The sequence below is a fragment of the Scylla paramamosain genome, chromosome 2, assembly GCF_035594125.1.
Source record: "Scylla paramamosain isolate STU-SP2022 chromosome 2, ASM3559412v1, whole genome shotgun sequence".
NCBI lineage: Eukaryota > Metazoa > Arthropoda > Malacostraca > Decapoda > Portunidae > Scylla > Scylla paramamosain.
In genome coordinates this window covers 39,037,186-39,059,316 of record NC_087152.1, presented here as the reverse complement: position 1 = coordinate 39,059,316, position 22,131 = coordinate 39,037,186, and the positions used below count along the sequence as shown (strand labels likewise).

General features: G+C 37.3%; 3 protein-coding genes across 9 annotated transcripts in view; 2 read left to right on the top strand and 1 right to left on the bottom strand.

Annotated features, from left to right (window-relative positions):
• Positions 1-8,183, top strand: part of LOC135114830 (4-hydroxyphenylpyruvate dioxygenase-like protein) — a 9,257-nt gene extending 1,074 nt beyond the window's left edge. Inside the window, exons 2-7 of the mRNA XM_064030954.1 lie at positions 1-350; positions 610-773; positions 2,570-2,721; positions 3,016-3,146; positions 4,346-4,555; positions 8,010-8,183. The exon at positions 1-350 is cut by the window's left edge and continues 478 nt beyond it. Of these exons, the coding sequence (XP_063887024.1) occupies positions 1-350; positions 610-773; positions 2,570-2,721; positions 3,016-3,146; positions 4,346-4,555; positions 8,010-8,013 (1,011 nt within the window). The 3' untranslated portion in view covers positions 8,014-8,183. The remainder of the gene's footprint in view (positions 351-609; positions 774-2,569; positions 2,722-3,015; positions 3,147-4,345; positions 4,556-8,009) is intronic.
• A 1,695-nt stretch (positions 8,184-9,878) lies between these two features.
• Positions 9,879-22,131, top strand: part of LOC135114748 (dolichyl-diphosphooligosaccharide--protein glycosyltransferase subunit 2-like) — an 18,103-nt gene continuing 5,850 nt past the window's right edge. Inside the window, exons 1-14 of one of the 2 annotated variants that reach the window (XM_064030779.1) lie at positions 9,879-10,020; positions 11,941-12,128; positions 12,918-13,040; positions 13,188-13,336; positions 13,677-13,816; positions 14,343-14,514; positions 14,627-14,696; positions 15,239-15,366; positions 17,455-17,658; positions 17,790-17,994; positions 18,483-18,653; positions 19,438-19,551; positions 20,280-20,355; positions 21,174-21,309. In XM_064030779.1, coding sequence (XP_063886849.1) covers positions 10,011-10,020; positions 11,941-12,128; positions 12,918-13,040; positions 13,188-13,336; positions 13,677-13,816; positions 14,343-14,514; positions 14,627-14,696; positions 15,239-15,366; positions 17,455-17,658; positions 17,790-17,994; positions 18,483-18,653; positions 19,438-19,551; positions 20,280-20,355; positions 21,174-21,309 — 1,886 coding nt within the window. In that variant the 5' untranslated portion in view covers positions 9,879-10,010. The remainder of the gene's footprint in view (positions 10,021-11,940; positions 12,129-12,917; positions 13,041-13,187; positions 13,337-13,676; positions 13,817-14,342; positions 14,515-14,626; positions 14,697-15,238; positions 15,367-17,454; positions 17,659-17,789; positions 17,995-18,482; positions 18,654-19,437; positions 19,552-20,279; positions 20,356-21,173; positions 21,310-22,131) is intronic. The other variant, XM_064030771.1, reaches the window with a different exon arrangement.
• The window catches only part of LOC135114755 (pyridine nucleotide-disulfide oxidoreductase domain-containing protein 1-like), a 16,789-nt gene continuing 16,064 nt past the window's right edge, over positions 21,407-22,131 (bottom strand). For all 6 annotated transcript variants that reach the window (XR_010275662.1, XR_010275665.1, XR_010275664.1 and 3 more), the window contains one exon: positions 21,407-21,535. The gene's annotated coding sequence lies outside the window, so the exon portion shown is untranslated. The remainder of the gene's footprint in view (positions 21,536-22,131) is intronic.

Below are 22,131 nucleotides of genomic sequence, written 5' to 3'. Positions count from 1 at the left end.
GTCAAGTACTCAATTGTAACTTCATGCCTTGGTAATGTTGTCCACACTCTGATTGACAAGCAAGATTATTCTGGGGAATTTCTTCCTGGATTTGAAAGTTTTCGGACTGATAATAATGAATCCTGTCCTTTAAACTCTGAAAGAGATGGAGAGGAGCACACTGCTGTGGATGGACTTCAGCAACAACCTGTGACAAATTATTCAAATTTCACCGTAAATGCTAACCTGAATAGTGATCCTCTGTTCACTCATTTTGACCACCTAGCATTTGCTTGTGAAGCTGGGAAGTCAGAGGGACTGATTGAGTGGTATCAGCGCTGTTTTGGCATGAAAAGATTTGCAGCAAACAGGTAAATAAACAAAGACCATAATTTTTTAAGTAGTTTAAGAGAAAGGTGACTGAATTATGATTTATGAATGAGAATTAAGATGACTGTGCAGGCTGTGTAGAAGTAAAAATGGGTTCATATAAAATGGAGATAAATGTACCAAGGAATAGTCACCTTCATTCATCCAAAAATGAAAAAAAATGAAAGATTGTAATGAATAAATTAATTATTTTCTGCCTTTCTGTGGATTGTTGTCATTACACAGTGATTTGTTTGGCAGGGAGGACACCAATGAAGAAGGCTTTGTTCTTGGGGAAAACATTGGCATGCGAATCAAGGCCATGGAGTACTGGAGGTGTGCTGAGGTTGGCTTGACTTTGCCCTCAGCTACTGAAGAGAACTCTTCACTGAAGATGGTCTTAGCAGAACCTCTAGTTGGGTATGGTAAGTTTTCAACATTCTCCTTTCTGTTTCCTGCACTCTTGAGAACAATGGGAAGAATTCCATCAAGACCCTAGCACTTTCTTGGATCAAGGCCAGGGAGGGCACAGAAAATGTCATAAAAATTTGGATAACTGATGTGATAGATTTAAAGGGTTTAAATAATGGAGGGAAAGACCATACATACTCAGAAATGTGTAAATTATTTATTTTTATTTATTTATTATTTCAGAAAAGTATCTGCCATTATATTTACATTGTCTTATCTTTGCTATCTTGCCATGCAGTTTCTTCTTATGTGAAATTTGTAATTATGGAATTTGGCAAAATGTTCATGTTTTGTCCAACATCATATAAATCTTAAATAGCTTAATTGGCATGTACTGCACTGAAGAACATAGACAAGTAATGGAACCATGCCTTTTTTTTTTTTTAGTTATTTGGTGTAGAAATGGTACTACTAAATATGGAATTGGTAAAAACAAATATGTAGTCAAAACCTTAAAAACAAAAATTTGTATCATGGCCTTCAGATTATTTCTTTTGCTTCACTTTTCAGCTAAAATCTAAGTTTTAAGTATCAGTCACTATTAGATAGCTAGAGATTGAATGTAAGTACTGTCAAAACTCACATTCCTTTAAGGCACTCATTTGCACTCTGTAAACACCCAGAGGACTAATGGCTGGCAGTGAACTAGACACCACCCTAATGTGAATTCTCAGCTCAATTGGTGTCATGTACATTCATAACTAACAGTCCTCATGAGGTAAAATAATTAAAACATCATTTAAGTATATGTAACAATACATATATTAAGGGAAACAAGGCCAAAGTTGAACCACAGACAGGCTTCACCTTTAGCCATGTGTAACCATCAGAACAACTACCACTCATTACAACTATAACTATACTGTTATACTTGCCTCTTATCTCCACACTATCCAGAGAATTCATTACTCTACCCGATCTAATAGTTGTCCACGGCCTCAGCTTGAGGATGGCTTGCCCACACAACACCATAACATCATGGCAGATCCAAGACAGCACCCTCCATTCAGCTCAGCAACCCACACCAGAGAGAGCGCCTGTTCCACTTTTCCTCTATACCTTAACTCACAGCCACACCAATACATGAAAATCCAAACTCTTTAATTCCCCTCACACACATCACCACACATATATGCAAGATGGCATGTCTCTGTTATATCCATTGAATAATGATATTCATTGTCACACTTTGAAATCAATCACAAATTCCCCACATCACACACACACACACACACACACACACACACACACACACACACACACACTTAGCATGCCATTAGATGGATATGAAATAAGGTATGATAAAGGAGAAAAGGGAGTGTGAGATGGGGATAGAAAAAAGAATTTGGAGGGACAGAGGAGGATGGTGGCCTTATTAAGCCTGTCAAAGGTAAATCCATCCAGTAACGGCTCCCAAGTATCACTTACCTTTTAAACTTAACTGAGAACAAATAGTTTGGAAGTGAGGGACGTTCAGTAAATGTGAATATGCACCAGAAATCATTGTTTAGTTCTTTTCTTCATATTTTACTTATCAAAGCATTTTCAAGTGACAGGAGTCTTGACTGTTATGGGAATTGCTGCATGCAATTGATTTGATGTTGAGCCCTCCACTGCTGCTGGTCACAGTTCCACAAAATATATCCCACACCTTTCTGCAAGGAGACCATGCTTAGACCTCACAGATGTAAGCCATGTGTACTGATCCCTAGTTATTTATTTATTTTATTTATTTATTTATTTTTTTCAGAGAAAAGCCAAATTAACACCTTCCTACATAATCACAAAGGCCCTGGGGTGCAGCACATTGCCTTGCACACCCCAAACATGGTATCCAGTGTGAAACGTGCATCACAACAAGGGGTCACCTTTAGAAAAGCCCCTCCTGCATATTATCAAGAGGTAAATGCATTTCCTTCATGTAGCCATCAAATTGTCATATGTACATTACAAGGTGAAAAGCTACCAGACTCATCTCAGCCAGTCTCACAAAAATTTTGAAAGAAGTTCATATGTTTGCAAGATGTTTAAATTCTTTTATTTGCATGAATGACTAATTTCAGCTCAGTTATATGCCAGTGAGAAAACAATGAAAATGTAATAAAAATATCAAAGAATCATAGTTTGTGTGTTGTAAATTAGATTTATGAATGCATCAACATAATTGCAGTAACCAAAATATATCTGTGCCTATAGGGAATAAGACTGGAGGATATCAAAGCAGCAGGCCATGGGGATGAAATTGATCTGTTTCAAGCATTAGGCATCCTATTGGACATAGAGGATGATGTCTTCTGTGACAAAGAAGACCACCAAGAGGGAAAAAAGTGAGTTTTACCTGTAAAGTTTGTATGTACAATATACTCTGTTAATGTGTTATGATAATCTTCTTTTGACAGTTTCTTAAGATTACAAATACAAAAAAGAATGAGTGGAAATTTGTCTATCTCTTATGAGTATCTGTTATCATATTGTAAAAATTGCCTGGGAGTATCTGTTTATTTAATTTCTTGCATCCCTTTTTTTTTCATGTTCTAATCCTTTCATTCTACCTGCTTCCCTCCCCCTGGTAACCCAGTATTCTTCCTATTTCCCACATCACTCATTCTTCACACACCACATGTTTCATATTTCTGAACCGAATACTGTAATGTTAACCCCTCCATTACTAATGAGTTACTATAGTAATTCACAGAAATACATGAAATACATGAAATACCCCTGTGAGTCATGGTTTAACTTGCAATACAGGTTTCATGTTATTGGTTTGTATAATATTTATAACTCAATGACAAAATGACAAATTGGCTTCTTATCATAAGTTGTATTGCAAGGATGATGGGAGTATTGTGGTGCTTGGGTGGTGATCTCATGTGTGTGGTTGACATGTTGTAGTGTGTTGTCCCTATCTCTGTCTGAGAGCAGGTATGTGTGTGAGGTGATTCTTGAAATTGAGTTGCAAGGTCAGGTGGCATCATAAGTGACTTGGATGAAGAATACTTGCCAGAGAGCAAGGTGAGCAGTGATGAGGAAAATGATTAATGATGCCCAAACACCACAGCTGCCACTCCATGCATCCCATTCCTATACACTTGTGGTTTTATTTCATATAATATGCATCTTGGGAGTAAAATCTGTCTGAAAACATGTGAACAAATTATAGAAATGACTAGTTAAGGGTATAAGGATAAATTTAAACTACACTCACAAAATCAAGAGAAGCACACAAAAAATTTGGTGTGGGAGATTAGAGTTGGGATTGTGCTCTTGGTAACAAAGGGAGTAACTAATCTTGCTTTTTAACTATATTGGCCAAATCTGAAACATGATGTTGCAGAATATGTGTTTGTATTCTCTCCAGGTTATGGAAGATGACTAATGGAATGTTGAAGGAGCACTAGGGATCTTTGCCTATTGTTTTTCTATGAGCCAAGGACAAAACAGGAATAATATTAACGCAAGTAATAGATTGCTCTTTCACTGATAATCAAGTTGATGACTTATTAATGAAACTTGTCCATTAAAGGTACCTGCTACAAGTGTTTACAACTCCGATCTTTCAAGAGGATACCTTTTTCATGGAGGTGATCCACCGGAAGGGAGCCGTAGGCTTTGGTGCTGGCAACATCAGAGCACTTGCCCAATCCATTGTTTGTGATGAGCAGCAGAAGAAGGCCAGACTTTCCCAGTCCATCATTTATGATCAACAGCAAAAGAATGAAGCCAAAATATGCTAGTGAGTGCTCTCATGTACTGTATATAGAGACTTCAGACAAGTTGAACATCAAAAGGTAATATGAAATTTGAGATATTTTTTTTGTTTTTTGTAGTCTTGGTTTTTATTTACAAATGCATGCAAAAAAAAAGAATTCTGAATCCTTGCACGCACACACACACACACACACACACACACACACACACACACACACACACACACACACACACACACACACACACACACACACACACACACACACACACACACACACACACACACACACACACACACACACACACACACACACACACACACACACACACACAATTTCTTTTAAATACAAATAGGAATACCCAATAAAATAAAAGTATTCATGAATGCATTCATGAATACTTTTTCACTCGCAGATGCCCTTCTGGAAAGAGGCCTATTATGTCTGTGACTCCAGTTTTGGAACCTCATCATTGGTGCTGGTGGCTCACAATGTGGAGACTATGGGCTTTGTATGATTAAATTTTTGCTCATGGTTTTTTCAGAATTTATCTAGATCTTTTTCAAATGTTTCAACACTGAGTCAACTACCCATCCCAGGAGGCTGTTTCAGTTATTTACTGCTCTAATGGTAAACCTGCTCTTTCTGATGTTAAGTCTTAACCTCCTTTTGTAGATCTCATGTCCCTGGGTGACTGAGTCTTCAGCTAGTTGGAAGATCCCCTGGCAGCAGTCCTCATTATAGATTACTGTTAAGGTCTTGTAGGTCTCTATCATATCACAATGGGATCTTCTGTATGCCAGTGACAGGAGGTTTAGTTCTCATAGTCTCTTCATATGGCAGGTTTTTAAGCTGGAGTACAAGCTTCATTGCTCTTCTCTGTACATTTTGGGCTACTTCAATATCCTTCTTTAAATAGGGATTCCATATTTGAATGACATGTTCCAAGTGGGGTCTTACTAGGGCCATGAATAAGGACTTGAACATTTTATTGAGGCAAGCAAATGTTATTCTGATTATTCCATAACTTTTGTTTGCTTTATTCATTTTTCTGCCATGTGTTAAGAAAGATTCAGATTGTGGTCAGTCACTACTCCCAGATCTTTTCAGTGTCTGTTTTCTGGATGTGTTGAAAATGACTTCATGATATAACTCAGTAAAGCACTCTACCAAAGTTATGCATTCATGATCAGTGACTTAAGATAGCAATAGGAGAGGGTAAGAGAGACACATCACATGCTGCAGTATATGCGAAACCATTACAACTGTCATGTTTTTTTTTTTTTTTTCTCTCTCTCTCTCTCTCTCTCCAGGACACCATCCAAGGGAAAAAAAAAAAAAAAGGTCCACTAAGATGCCAGTCCCTGAATAGGGTCCAAAGCGGCATTCAAAAATTGAAGGAAGGATGTAACAAGACTATATGTATATAAACTATTCATTGTAACATCAAAAGGTTTCAAGGTTTCCTATAGACACAAATCAGTTAATTTACTTATTTTATTTATTTATCTAGGTTTTTTGAAAGAGGGACAATGGAAAGTATGAGAGATTTCCAAGACAGTTTAGCTTTTGATGCTTTTGTAAGTTTAAGATTGTTGTTTCCTTAATGTGAAAAATTTTTTCCTCATCATTTATTTCTTGCCTTGACAGTGCTGCTTCTCTCATTTGGGAACATGAATTGCTTGTATGTCAGTACAGTACCAATGATAATGACTTGCTTGATTTTATAATTATAGAATCTGAAGAAATATACACATATAAATTGTCCATGACTCCAGTAGTAAAGCACTGTCCTCTTTCTGCACAACTACTGTTTTCCTTGTCTTAACAGTGTAATGATGTATTCAGTAATACAAACAAATTTATCAGAAAAAGTGGTCATTGGAATTAATTTACTGGTAGAAGCTTCTTCTCCTGCTGCTGCTCCCATGTTCATATGGGGTCACTGTTCCTCACTAGTCTTCTCCACATGGCTCTATCCCCAATCTCCTCTCCACTCAATCCTCTCTCCATCAGGTCCTCTCCAATGCGATCCTTCCACCTTTTCTTTGGTCTGCCACGTCGTCTTCCCTCCACTTCCATATCCAATATCCTTCTGCCGACATACCCTTCTTCTCGCGTTTTGATATGACCGAACCATCGCATTCTCCTTTCTTGTACTTTCTTTGTCACCTCCGTTACTTTGGCTGTTCCTCTTATGAAATTGTTTCTCACTTTATCCCTCCTTGTCACCCCAAGCATCCACCTTAACATTCTCATCTCAGCAACCTCCAACTTATTCTCCTGTGCTTTCTTTATTGGCCACGTCTCCGCACCATATAACAATGCAGGTCTAACCACAAGGCACATAACTTTTGCAGTGACATATTACATGCTGAGTCGGACACCACTAATTCAGATATTAGTTGAATCCACATTGTACTGTTTTACATGTCTCCATGATCAGAGAGTTTTCTTGTGGGATGAAATTATTCATTTTGTGATAAGAGTATCATGTGATTTATTATACTGTAGTATAGCAAAAAATATTCTGAATAGTTAAATATTAATTTTAAATCCATTGTTAATTAATGTGAAGGATATTCCAGATGCAATTTAAGGTGAATTTTGAGATGTGATATTCAGTTAAATTGTACAAAGCAGTTTTGAAGTGTTATCTTTGCAGAATTTTAAAATAAAATAATTGCCTGGTAACCAAAGACTGGCAGCATGCATTGAGAGTTATTTGATTTTCTTTCCCTACCTTGGTGAGGCAAGCTTCTCACCTCTTGTTATGAAAGCAAAAAGTAAAAGTAATCAAAGTTGAGAATGACATGCAGTGTCCTCTCTCTTCAATTTTATTAGAAATCTAAGTGCATGTGATTAAGAAACAATGCTAATCTTGGCACTAATTATCCTTATGACAGTGAATGAGTAACCTGTGGTAAAGTGGGACTGTGTATGCTTGGAGACTGAGGGATGAGCAAAAGGTGTAATGCCATAAGTTTGGGAACCACTGTTCTTGACAGGTTCATCATGGCTGTGGGAACTGTAAGAGCTCTCATTACAACTGAGAAAAGAAGTGAAGGGGGACTTGGTCATGATGCAGAGCAATGAACATATTAGAATCATGTAGCAGTGATGAGTTTTTTGTGTGGGACACAGGAGAATGAAGAGGGCATGGAAAGAAACTAAAGAAGACAAGATGCTGAAGGGATATTAAATAGTTCAGCTTCCCATGCAGATGTACTGACACATTGAATGGGCCTGAGTGAGAGGTAGTTCATGCCAGAAAGATTCAGGAATTCAAGGGGAAAGTTGATAACACAAAATATAGAGACAGGACCCTATGTGCCTAACTTGCTTCCTGTATGTTACACACACACACACACACACAATGGGGGGGATCAGACCGCCCTGAGCATGAATTAACATGTAACATAATAAACAATGAGTAGCAAGATGGATAATGCTCATTTTTTATTTCTTCCTTCTTTTTAGCTGATGTGGGAGGATGCTGAGTGAAAGACTGCTCTGTAATCAGTGATGATGAAGGAACTCCTGACCAAGACCAAGGCCAAAACATCAAGATCTGTGGAAAGAGTAGTGTGATAGTGTACATATTTTAAAACATTGTAAAGTGTTGTGCAAAAATGTAATTTATGATATTATGAATGGCCTTTTGTTCTCCTATAATTAATTTGTTCTCTTTTTGAAGTTCATGGTTGATATGATTCACAGTCTATGGTGTCCAGATGACATTGATACGAATGATGCTGCATATACACAAAGTTTCGAACATGGAACCTGTACTGTCATAAAATTCTGTGTAAAATTCCTATGCAATGATCATGTTCTTATTATTGTGTTTTTTAAGTGTTCCATATCTCAGAGGAGTTGGGAAAATAGGTCTGAAAAAACATCACGCGGTGGATAAACGGGGAATGGGGTATGACAGATCTGCATGGGTCTTCTATTGTAGCCATGTGACTAGGACAATTGTGTTGAGGGTAACATCCAAACCAGGCCATTAAAGGTAAAGATTTTAAACCAAAGTGACAGATTCTGAACATTTGAATTAATGGAAGCTAATGTGAAAAGTGTAGATATGAAGTTTGCAGCTAAAATTTTTATTGGAAGATGGGCTAGTGATATGAAGGATGAGTGCTTTAAAGAAGAGGTAGATACTGGATTGGTAAGTAAAAATGCATTAATGGGTCATATGGTTCTCTCTATACAAACACATTAATTTATCATAGAGATCAGCTAATATGTACCTTGTAAATTCTGTTGAGAAGGTTAGGTGACACATAATGAATATGAGTTCCTTGATGAAAAATAATAGGAGTGGATGGGAAAACAGCATCCTATGGAACATTAGTCATAAAAGATTTATAATATAGTAATCTACAATATTACAGTGATCAGGCAGTAAGAAAAAGAACTCAGATGAAGATAATACACAAAAGTAGATGAAGATTTATGTGATATTCCATTAAAAAGTTGGGCAACTACAATTTTTCCAAACCTCCTTAGAGAGAGAGAGAGAGAGAGAGAGAGAGAGAGAGAGAGAGAGAGAGAATTTGGTTATTTTTTTGCACTATCAGTGCATTACTGCCTTACAACATAATTCCTGCCAATGAAAAAGGCTACCTTCCATTTTAAACATGTGACAACGACGTAAAGTTCACTTATGATGGCTGTAAATTAAAAACTATAATATTTCATACAACTGATTGTTTGGTAGCAAGAATTAAAGTGTTAGGAAGTGATAATCTAGCAGAAGCAGTGATCTTTATGATGTGCATGGATATATATATATATATATATATATATATATATATATATATATATATATATATATATATATATATATATATATATATATATATATATATATATATATATATATATATATATATATATATTTTCCATTTAACAATTATATTTTATTTATTTATTTATTTATTTTTAATGTTGCGACTAATAAGTGAGTGACAAGGAAAAGGAGGCTTTGCTTATAAACATGGCTTAAAAACGGGGAAAAGCTGCTCATTGATATACCAGTGCAGCAACTGATTACCTAATAAAAGTGAAGACTGTATCCCGGTTTAGAGATTCATGATTACATACTTAGAAATAAATATTAGCACGGTAGAAATAATAATTATTGTTGCAGGTATTATTAAGGTTTCTTGATTGGACTTAAAATGGTTAAAAAAACACAAGTGTACAGAGCAATGTCATTATCATACAGTGAAATTTTACACGAGATGTGGTTTGCTTGCAGGTGCTTTCATGGACATTTCTTATTAGTTGTAAAAGGGCTCGAATAGCCGATGAATAATGAAAAGAAATATTAATATATAAATTCAGATAAATTCCACGTCTAATTATGTTTTGTTCCAGAGCTACATATGTGTTTTTCGAGAGCGTGGCAAGTTTCTTTATCTTGTAAGTCCCTGGCCAGCTAGTCTGTTGACACTTGCACGGACCACGGCCATGAGGAGAGGTGAGCCCCTACTTCACCTATTGTTGCACGGCGCACATACTAAATTAACAGATAAGTTGGTCTGAAGAAGCCGAGAGGGAGTGAACATATTGGTGCCTCACAGCAGAGTTGTATTGAGGAGTTATAAGCCAGGAGAGACGATATTTTAAGGTTTGTTTATGCGGAGGCCGGGCAGCGGTGCGCTGATTGGCGGGTCGCGACACGCAGCGGCGCTCCCATTGGTCCGTGGCGGCGGCTCGTGGGACCTGCTGCTCTTATTGAAAATATCAGAATACCGGTGATGATATTACTACATTATGACCTTAGTGAATTGCAATTAAACCTGATAGGCTTAATCTGTGTGTATAATAGCGAGCAGCAAGAGCTGTGTGGTGGTGAGAGGCGAGGCGGCGTGATGGACACCCGGCGCTCCTGTCACTCTGCCCAGGCACCACATGGATGCACTCATTACGAGGATTCCTTAACCCTGAGAAATGCATTGGAAAGATTGGCCAGCCTTCCTGTCAGCTACACTGCTGCAGTATTCCCCTTGACCGTTCATGGCATCTTTTTAGGTGTACTTAGTGGAGGTGGAAACAGCTTTCCTGTCCACTGGGGTTTCGTCTCATAACAGTGCCTTTATTAGTCTAACTGGATCATAAATTCATAGTGATAAAACTTTACCACTGTTTATACTGAAGAAAATTACCCCGTATTTTAATTTTCTATTTAAATTTGTTGAGGATGAGTGCAGTGCATTTGGCACTTGTTTGTGATAAGTGATGCAGGTGCTTGAGAACAGGTGTTCATCCTTGATTGACTGACTTGCTGACCAGGACAACTGTGAACTTTTAGAAAGGAAACAACTAAGGAGTTAGCAAGGCCAGATCTATTCAAACAGGATTGAGTAGTGTTAGAAACCCCCAAGGAGATTTATCAGATTTGTTTAAATGAAGTTAATTGATTAGGTGAAGTTAAAATGAGGTGACACAGAGACATATTCTTGCATGTAAGTTGGAACCCTTCTCAGGATGTTAAGAAATTTTCCCTTATAGTGGGTGGTTACAGTTCCCTTTCCCTTGAGCACAGGGATGAGGTGTGTACAGTGTGTGATGGCTTGGTTTTACCCATAGATCAATCTCAATTTGAGATGCTTTTGGTAAGGTAATAGCTGGTGGTCGGAGAGGTCAAGACCATGGGCATCTTTCAAACCACACACACACACACACACACACACACACACACACACACACACACACACACACACACACACACACACACGGATGCAAGCACGTTTACAAGTCCATATCACAGTTCAAAGGTGTTTGCTCCCTAATGTGATTTTAAGGACTATTTCATGTTTTTTTTGGGTAGCTTTCCTTCATTGGATACCAGCACACCAACTGACATTAAAGTGGGGTTACCACATTTCCTTGAGTATAGGTTGAATTCTGAAGGCTAAATATTTAGGCAGTAGATTGGGGGTCGACTTAAACACAGGTACCTGTCAGATTTCTTAGGCTGAAAATTCAGGAATCCAAACTTGAAAGGAAGGGGCACTAGCAACTCTTGGCTTTAAAATTGAAATATTTACTTTCTGTGACCATTAAACAAGACCAGTTAGTAAGTAACTTAAACTTACCAGTTAGTAAGTAATGAAGGATGTGTTATGCCTCTAGCAGATAAAGTTCACAAATATACAATAGATAACTTACTTCATATTGTGGTTTCAATGGTCTTTGTTGAAATGGTGAGCACAGGCTTGCTCACCTTATACATATAGTATGTAATGAAAACACCCATAGATTGAAATACACCATAAAAGCCCATTGAAGGTTTTCACGTTCACTATATACATACAGCACCACATGCATCATGGGTCTTTTGGCCTTTTGTTTATGTACTACATCTAAGAAATTGAGATAATGTTTTGTGTTTCAGGGGCACTAGTGATTCTAGCCCTATTGGGGGTGAGCTCTGCCTTGTCTCCATCCACCTACTTAACTCCTGGGGACAAGGAACGACTGAAACTGGTTCTGGAGCCTGCTTGGTCCCTCTCAGATTTAGCACAGGTTCTCTATGCCTCAGCTGGCTACAAACACCTGGGTCAACCAATCCCAAATGTCCAGGTAAACATCAGTGCAATACTGTACTTATTACAGGCAAAGCTGACCTAGAAGCCACACCCCCTGCTTCCTCCTCCACTTCAGCAGGACAGCCGATTGCTCAGCCGATTGCTGTACTCTTGTCACTTCTCCAATTTGTATTGAATATTTGAAAAAAAAAATATTAATGGTTAGCCCTGCTTTTCTCTGATTTTTATAATAGTACCAAAGTATTAAAGCACCAGAAAACTGTGGAAACAGATAACACGTTATTTGCCTGCATGAACACCCTTAGTGTGACCACTGGAGGCTCAGTGCATGTGATGCCATACTGTTAATTGTTTCCACAATATTTTTTAGAGGGTAATGCTTTGAAAGTATCTTAAAGTGTAAGACAATGAAGTGAAGTAGCAAGAGCATCATGAGTATCAGTCAGCTGCTCTGCTGGAAGGGGGAAGGAGGCAGGGCATGTGCCTTATAGAGAAGCCAGTTCAGTGTAAATATATATGATTGAAGTGCTCTCTCTCTCTCTCTCTCTCTCTCTCTCTCTCTCTCTCTCTCTCTCTCTCTCTCTCTCTCTCTCTCTCTCTCTCTCTCTCTCTCTCTCTCTCTCTCTCTCTCTCTCTCTCTCTCCCTGTTGTTTATGTTAAATGCTGCATTACATGGTGTTACAATAACTAAGATTTACTTTTGAGTTGACTCAGTGGAGGATGTTTGGTCTTGTCTCCATTCATGTTGCACCAGATTATCATTGCTATGATACAGAAAGGATTGGATGACCCCATTTGGTTGTTTCATGGTTTTCAATTTCAGGGAGTTTGTAACTTTGTGAAGAGTTCTGTAAGTGATGGGGTCACAGTGGAGACCCTCTTTCTTGCCTCCTCAGCGGGCAAGGCCCTTGGCTGCCCAATTGAGGCATCAGCATCATCAGTGCAGGTCAGTGCTTATTGGAGTTCACTGTATGAATTGCTTGTCATGGTGAAGGCTGTGTACAGTATCTGCTACACCAAAATTGTTAGTATAGAATTTTCTGATACCTGGGTATATTTTTGTATACAGTCACATGAAATAATTGTTCTTCAGGCTGTGAGTGAAGCTATCCGGGAAGGAGCTTCATCACAGGAGCTGTTCCATGCTGTCACTGCTGCCTCTAACTTGGGGGTAGACTTGGATGCTGCCAAGGTCCTGCGTGCCACACAAATGGCTCTGAAGAAGGATGACAGTGTTCTCAGGTATGTAATAAATGATATGACAGTTTAAAGAAAGGTTGTAATTGAATGGCGTGGGTTTTACTTCCAGGGTTTCATTATAAATATGTAAATATACATATACAATCCATTCTATATACCACAAGAGTTAGGGAATAAGATGTAGTGGAAGTGATGGTTGAAGAAATAAAAGATAGTTGTAACTGATGCATCATTGAAATGAGTTGTAAACATTATTTGGTTGTGGGTATGTGACAAGATTTTGGGAGGATGAAATGAATTGTAGGCTGAAAAGTAGCAAAGTTTTCAAGAATTTTAACGTTAATGCACTAGATGAAAGATAAACAGAATAATTTCTTTTCAGCCTTGGGTATGCCTTCCATGTAGGAGCCCAGCTCAGGGGGGAAGTGGGCAGCATCTTTGAGCGCATTGAGGATGCAGTGGTGCAGGCTGATGAGGTGGATGGCCGTATGCTTCAGTTTGAAGGAGGACTGTCCATAACGGGTAAGTCATGGATAGGTCAGTGCCACTCACCCAATGTTATTTTTTGTGTAAGGAGGCTGGCTAAGGGCACAAAAAGAAGGGGAAAAATTCTTTTTTGAAAGTAGGTGAGTAAGGAACAGCTCCAGACAGGTTGGTCAGTTTGTTTCCTGAAGTATCTTGATACTCTTTTCTTGAAATACCTCTAAAAAAGTGAAACATAGACAGACAGTCTCAGAGTTGACCTGTGGATGAAAAGTAAGACTGTCATTTGGGTTTCTTGAGGATGGTCCTGAGTGATTGGATAGAGAGCTTCTTGAAGTTTGAATGCAGTTGATAGAATAGTTGATAAAGAAAACTTATAGTCTAGAAGGATCTTGCTGATTTAGGCCTGTACTAGGAGGCTGCTGAAGACCTTGCAACCAAATGAGCTATTTTGAAGTGAATGAGGCTGACATGTACAAACATATATAGCTTTTTAGAGTGATGATGATAAAACTAATTATAAGTTGTTTCCATTTTCTATTACATAAAACCCTTGTTTTTGCAGCTCTTGTCCTAAGTGGTGCCTATAAGCTGGCTGAAGCATCCAACAAGGCTCCTCCAATAAAGCCTGATCAAGCTGTCAAATTTGCTAATTACCTTATGTCTAGGAAGTCAGTTCAAATGTCCAAAGGTGTCTACTATCTTCTGGAGGCTGTATCCATGTTTACAAATAACAAGTAAGTATTGCATTGTTTTATTGAAGGGTGAATAAACAAAATGTCAGGTAGCAGATTGACAGTAATTATAGTTAGATGAACAAAACTTAACAATGTTTTTACCTGTACTCAGATTCCATGTACCAGTGGCCATCACCCTTGCCAGCAATGTTGCTGTCAGTGCTGAGGCACCTCAAGTGCAGGTCAGTAAGGATTTCTGTTGTATGACAGATTGAACATTTTTGTTGGGCAGATACACCAGGAACAGTTAAGAGACTTTCCTTAGGTGATTGTATTCATCTAATGCTAGAATATGGTCACTAAATATAGTTAAATGTGTTCTTGTGGGGAATTGTTAGATGGGAGAATATAGTTGTCCTATGAGAAATGACTTAGTGAATGATGTGAAGTAGCCAGAACTTTGTATGTAGATCCTGTATCTTAGCTATGCCTCTTTATTGGGATTGTCATTTATTATGTAGGAAAGTATGTGTATTTGCTGCAGTTGGTTTTTGGTATTTGAAACAAACAAACATGTAAATACAGTACAGAAATACTGCAAGGAAGAGGATTACAATTACTAGATCAAATGCAGAAATATTGCTATGTGTAATTTTAGTCAGGCAGGTGAATAGATGACATATAGGTGCCAAGATACTATGCATTATAGTAAATATTCTAAAATAAAAGGAATATTTACTTTCAGCAATAAAAATTGCACAAATTTTTTGTCTACCAATGACAGGTACGGGTGACTGATCTCAAGGGCAACAGTCTGGGATCCCTCAAGGTGACTGCCAACTCAGCCACTCGGGAGTCGGATGAAGTGGTCATAATATCCAAGGAAGCACTGACTCCAGTCTCCTCAGCAGAGTGAGTCTTTGATTCATTGTTATTTGTGAGTGAAAGGAAAGGAAGGAAAGAGGATTCAACATATTTTAAGAGTGAGTCGACTTAATGAACAGAATCATTTGGTTAGTGTTAATAGTGTATTCATTTGATCTTCATAATATGTGAGTGATAGATTCTGCATGTTTGGAGTGGAGTGTAAAAATGCATAATATGAATAATTGTTAAAATGAAAATTGACATGCATTCTGAAGTGCTTCCTAAATTTATTTGATGTACAATTTACTTATTTCCATGCCCTATAAAAGTAAGAGATATTTTCCACATATGATATCCACACTATAATGATTATTTTTATATGAATATCAAGTAACATACAAAAAGTACTATAGTGACATATGTAAAAAATATTACATTATATTACATTTTTTTTATATATACACACACACACATACACACACACACACACACTTAAGAGAGTATATTTATGAGGAAACGTTGAAGAGACTTGCCCTGACTCCACTAGAAAAAAGGAAGGAAAGAGGTGATTTGATAGCAATATATAGAATATTGGAAGGAATGGAAAAGTTGGACAGAGAAGACCTCATGATACCAGATGAGAGACACAAGAGGACATGGAAGGAAGTTGAACAGGAGCATTTGCAGAAGAGACATCAAGAAACATAGCTTCCCCCACAGAAGTATAACAGTGTGGAATGAACTTAAGGATGAGACTGTGTGTGCAAAAACAATTCATAAATTTAAAGAAAATCTAGATAAAAGTCGATATGGAGATGGGACGGCACAAGCCTAGTGTGGCTCTTGTCCTGTATTTCACAACGAGGTAAACAACAAGGTAAACACACACACACACACACACACACACACACACACACATGGAATAACAGGTGTGCTGACTTATCTTAAACAACATTTCCTGTGATGGTTTGGATTGGCTTCAGCTGTCTGGTGTAAATGTAAGCTGACTTGGTTCCTTTCATAAGAGTGTGTGGCAAGTGCAAATCCTTAAGCCACAATTGTCTCCGTAAGTTGGTGACAAACCCTAAGCTAAACTTAATCTGCATCTGTGCCATGTCATGAGGTGTGAATGTGATTGATGTCATAGAGTGAGTAAGGCTGTATTTATGATCTTACATGCATCTTTTGGCTTGGTATATTATTTGTCATTACATATGCTGTATAATTAACTCCAGTGAGGTATGCTGTGGTTAGGATCAGTCACCTCTCTTTTTACAGGCTTTGAAGGAATGCTTGTGAATGAATGTATGCAGACACCTTATCTTTGCTATTCCTTTATAAGGGGAATGTCTGCCTAGTGCATATATGTACATAAAAGTGCATGCAACATGAATGAATGATAGTGAACTAAAGATGATTTTTATTATTGTTTACAGATGGTACAGGACTTGCTATAGATTATAAGATCAGACTGCAGAATTCAGTTATGTAATTTGGAAATGTGCACTGTAGAAGAAAGCCAAAGGTGTATCTTAGGAAGGAGGAAGAGCAAAATATTGTGATGCAGTTGATGGGATGATGTAGGAGGGGCTGATTGGTGCAGGCTGGAACAAATGGTCAAATTTTTATATGTTGATTCTGATGCAGTTTTTGCAGTGGGGTACATGTGAGCATATGTAGGTAAACCAGGGAAGCCTTTTAAGTTGATAAGGGAACAAAAGTTTGGGATGAGGTGGAGAAAGTTGACTTGTTTGGAAATTGAAATGTTTGAGTGGATTGTTTATTTTTATTGATGTAAGGCATAGTAAAGTGCTTCCTTGCTGAGAGATGCAATCTTGTTGCCATATCTTTGTTTTTTTTCTCTAAAGGCACATGTTATGAGGAAATTATTTTTTATTTTAAATAGTAGATGGTCATAGTGGCTGTTCTGCATTTTATGTGAAAATGCTTGATTATTACAGTATGGCCTCTTCCTATTTTTATCTTACTTTGGAAGAATGAGAGGTCTTGAGTGTACTGAAATAAGGAACAGGTGAATAAATTCCTCTGAGTGGAATAGCTGTCAGAGGACAATCATTTGCATTGTAATGAGGTCACAGGTACAAGATTTTACTCGTATATCATTATTTTCAGGGGAGTATATGAACTGGATGTGATGTCACGTGGGCCAGACCGTGGCTTTTATCGTCTTGTAGTGAGTGTGGATGCCCCAGATGCCAGACTTGTGGGCCACACTGCTGCTCAGCTCACCTTCAAGGTCCTTACAGCCATAGACATCCAGGGTGTGGAGATTGGTACTGCAGACTCTGATCAGTCCACTGCTCCCAACCTAAAAAAGTTAGTTCCCTGATTTTTACTTTTGATAAGCTTTAATTTTCATTTTTTCAAGGAAGCTTGTAGTAAATGCACACATATATGTTTACTTTCTCATACAAGCTTTATATTTAGGAATTGCTTATCTTTCTCAGAGTGACCTACCCAAATACTCTCGCTGAAGTGCTGGTGGCTGATCAGCATCAGCGTGTAATGCTGCGCTTTGTTGTGCGAGACACTGCTTCAGGCCGCCCCACTGAGGTTCACCAGGCCTTTGTCAAGATCACTCACATTGATTCAAAACGAGAAATCATCTTTGTTGCTGAAACTGATGCCAATGATATTTATAAGTTTGACATTGTAAGTAATATATCTTGACATTGTAATATGTCTTGACATTGTAAGTAATATATCTGTGGTTTGTTTTGACACTGATGAAATAAAGTTAAGCAGCTGGTTAGGGAAAGAATGAAAAGGAAAAGGGGTATGCAACAGTTACATAGAGGGAAGAGATGATAGGTGATAGTAAGATTGTTTAAAGAAATCTTTCGACTGAAAGTGGGAGAATCCTACCATTAACAAGGTGGGGTGTGTAGATCATGTCCAATGAAATAAGTAGATTTGTGAGATATATATCAGAAAGGAAAGTTCTGAATTATGGGATAGTCTGACAAGAGCATATGAGTTTGTTGCATAGAGAAATGTACATAATTTGAGATGGTGACAGTAGGATTGACTATATGAATGAAGAACTAGCTTTGCCATTGTAGGAATGCATGATATGTTGAAGCTTGACCCTGTGATGCTAGATTGTTTTATGTTATGTGATGATCATTTTATACCTGTAGGATGTAAGCAACAGCATGAAGGAATTTGGAGGAGTAAGCGGAGTTTATTCTGTGGAGCTCATCATTGGGGATGCTTCGATTAGCAACCCTACCTTATGGCATCTGGCTGATCTCTCACTCACTTTCCCTGAGGCTGCCAGCCCCACCCAGCCCCAGGACTACACCTACAAGGTGAGTAATGGAAGGATTTTTCTCTTAAAAGAAAAGAAAAGGGAAGCCAGTCAAGGATATATAAAAATTATGGTTGCTAAACATGTGTACTTAGAAAGTAAGGTATTTATGAATAAGTAAAAAGTTTTCATGCCTTTTGAGGATGTCATTGAAGGATATAAAGTAGAGATATTGTTCAACTGCCCCTTTAGTATAAAGTCATGTGGCAATGGGCCATAGGATTACAGAATATTTTGTTTATTGACTATATTTGTGTGTCATGGGGTCAAGGGAAGGTATGCAAATTTAAGTTGATTTCATAATCCCATTGCAAGAAAGGTTTGTGGAGTATACAGGGGCAGTAAAACAGGAAAAGGTGAAGTCAACCTCATAACCCATCTCTAACGAAGGTGCAGACACCACTGATGCTACTAAGCTGTCAGCTGCTCAGTCACAATGAAAAGATGCCAGAAGTATCCACACAATAATTATTTCATCCTGGCACAAAGAAGAGCACATTTTCTTGTATAATGACCTAATAGCAATATTGTCTGTACATTGGGGTTGCCCATGGTCACAGTATTTTTATTTATTTTATTAATAAAGGACAAAGAAAGCAAATTTTAGGTTGAAAATTTGTGTGTTGGTATCATGTGAGTCATTTTCTGTCAATTTCTCAAAAAATTTGTACATTTTAGTGACAGTGTTCCCTCAATTAGAGTTACTTTTGAGGATGTTACCTGCTTGTGGCTTTGCATCACAAAGTTATCAGATAAAAATTTTAATGCATATTTTTTATGCTTAGGTTCGGCCGGAAATCAAGCACGTCTTCCGCAGTCCAGACCAGCGACCGTCCAGTGTGGTATCAAGAACTTTCACTGTGTTGTGTGTGTTGCCCTTGCTGATGCTACTGATAATGGTGAGTTCACATTTTTCATCTTAACAGATATTTATGTGGACATGAAATAAAAAAAAAAGTGATATGTATAATTTTTTGGCATCTGGTTCACGACCCATTATCACTTTCTTTAACCAGATCTCCAAATTGTTTTTCTCTCCAGTACATATATAATTCCATTACTTTCATCATCCACTCAGGACACAAGTGCACAGATAATTTACTATCGATGGCTGTATCTTAAACCTTTGCCTTCAGTTCATATTGGAAGTCTTGCATTTCATTTTATTTTATTTTATTTATTTTTTTAAAAGTTTTTTCTGAAAATCATCTTGTTTAGTCTTATTCAGAGTTTGTGTCAGTTGGCACAACAATTCTGTAAAATATTCTTGTCTTTGCTATAAGATTAATTTCTCTTGAAGTACCTACCTCAGAGCCATCTTAAAGCTGTTATCTTGTAAATCTCATTTTAATTTATTGAACTCCATCAAATGAAACTCATAGCTATTCTATTGTTGTAGGTTTCATTACAATATGAACATTTATGAAACTACTCTTCAGTTTGTCTTAATTTTTTTGTGGCAGTTTCTCTTCCACTGTTATACACCTCTAGATTCTGTGATGAAAATTCTGTTTTTTGTCTGGCTTAGACACACACACACACACACACACACACAGCTTCTTTATCTTTAATTCAGTGTAAACCAAGAATATATGGATCTTTTACAAGTGTTGTCTCCATGTTGCAGTGGGCCAAGTTGGGTGTCAACGTTGCCAACTTCCCCATCACCTTGTCGGCATTTGCTTTCCATGTTGGCCTAGCAGGTAGGTAATAGCATTAAGAGACTTTAAGTATTGTCTGTGATTGTAGCTGTGAAGAACAAGTAGTAGTACCATTTTTATGCAAGATTTTGTTTTTTTACATTGTGAGGTTCATTATGACACTGCTGCTGTGACACTTTAGATCTGACAGAGGATAATTATTATGTAGCTTATGTCTTATTTGTGTGTTTATTTTTTTGTTTTTATGATAATTGTGTGTGTGTGTTTGAAGGAGCAGCATTTGACAAAAAATTTATCTCTTGGATATAGATTGGTAAAAGCTTTGTAATACTTATTATGAAGGCTGAGAAGTCGGTTTTGTGAATAGACAAATGTTCATGTGGTAAACAAACTGAATCTGAACCCAGATGCTAAGTATCAAAGTGTTATGTCTCATAAATATCACTTGGATAGGTGGTTGAGCTTTGCATTAGGAGAACAGGATAGGTTATGGGATGCTTATCCTTCAATTTTTGATAATTTTCTTGACATCTCTCTTGGAACTGGCACCTCAGTGGGTTTTTTTTTTTCGCTCCCTTGGCCAGTGACTCCCTTACATAAGAAATACCTTATACCTAATAATTTATATAATTTATATCTAGAGTTCTTATATTATTGAAACAATGCAGTAAAGTGAAGGAAATTGACCGATACATCACAGAATTATGATAATCATCATCCCTCAGTGCTTGACAGTTTCCCAATTAACAGATGAAAGGGCTATTTTTACAGTCAATAGTGTCTTGTGTTCAGAATCCTCATACATATATACTTTAAGAAACAATATATTTTTAGATTGTAATTACTATTCTATTTTTCAGTTATCCTGGGCTTGTTCTGCTTGTTCTGGCTTCACCTAGACATGTTCACCACTTTGAGGTACCTCTTCATGATTGGCATTGTGACCTTCTTCAGCGGCAACACAATGCTCTCCAGTATCGCTGCCAAAAGGAAGGAGTAAGTAATTGTTTGTATTTTATGTGCACTCATTGTTCACAAGTAGATTTGGCTTCTTGCCATCCCGTGATGTTTTGAGGGAAATAAAGTTCACGAAGACGAGAGCTTGAATAGGAAAATTTATTAAATTGGCACATAATACATTTATTATATAGTTGTAACATTGCATGGAGACTGTCGTTCACTGATGTGTAGTGATGATGGATTTAGTTTTATTCCAGAGTATCTGCAAATCAGACGGAAAATTATGAATGGTTATTGGTGGATATGAAGATATCATTGGATTTTTATTTTATATTAAGATAAAAGAGTAATTTCCTATTGTTAAATGCTGGAAAAACTTGCAGCTATTTCATAACTGGTTTAAAAAATAGTATATATATATATATATATATATATATATATATATATATATATATATATATATATATATATATATATATATACACACACACACACACATCAGGACATTTATCCAGCTTCTAGAAAACAGGAATAACCAGAAAACAGGTTAGGTCTCTAATGTAGTTGACTTTGATATGATTCTTAGTGATTCAGAAAAATAATAAAAATCTAGAAATCTAGTTGCCTCTGGTTTGATACATGTTGGATGAATGGTCTGGTACTTATACGAAATAATCACAGTACTCATTGAATCACTGCTCAAGTAGTAGTAAGGCAACATATTCCATGAAAGGTATTTAATTATGTAGTTCTTATGCTGTTGGCTTATTCATCAAAATGGGCATGCAAATCAAAGTGCTAATTATTGTTATTGCACATAATTGAGTGTTTCAGGTGAAATGCATCACTGCTTTAGTA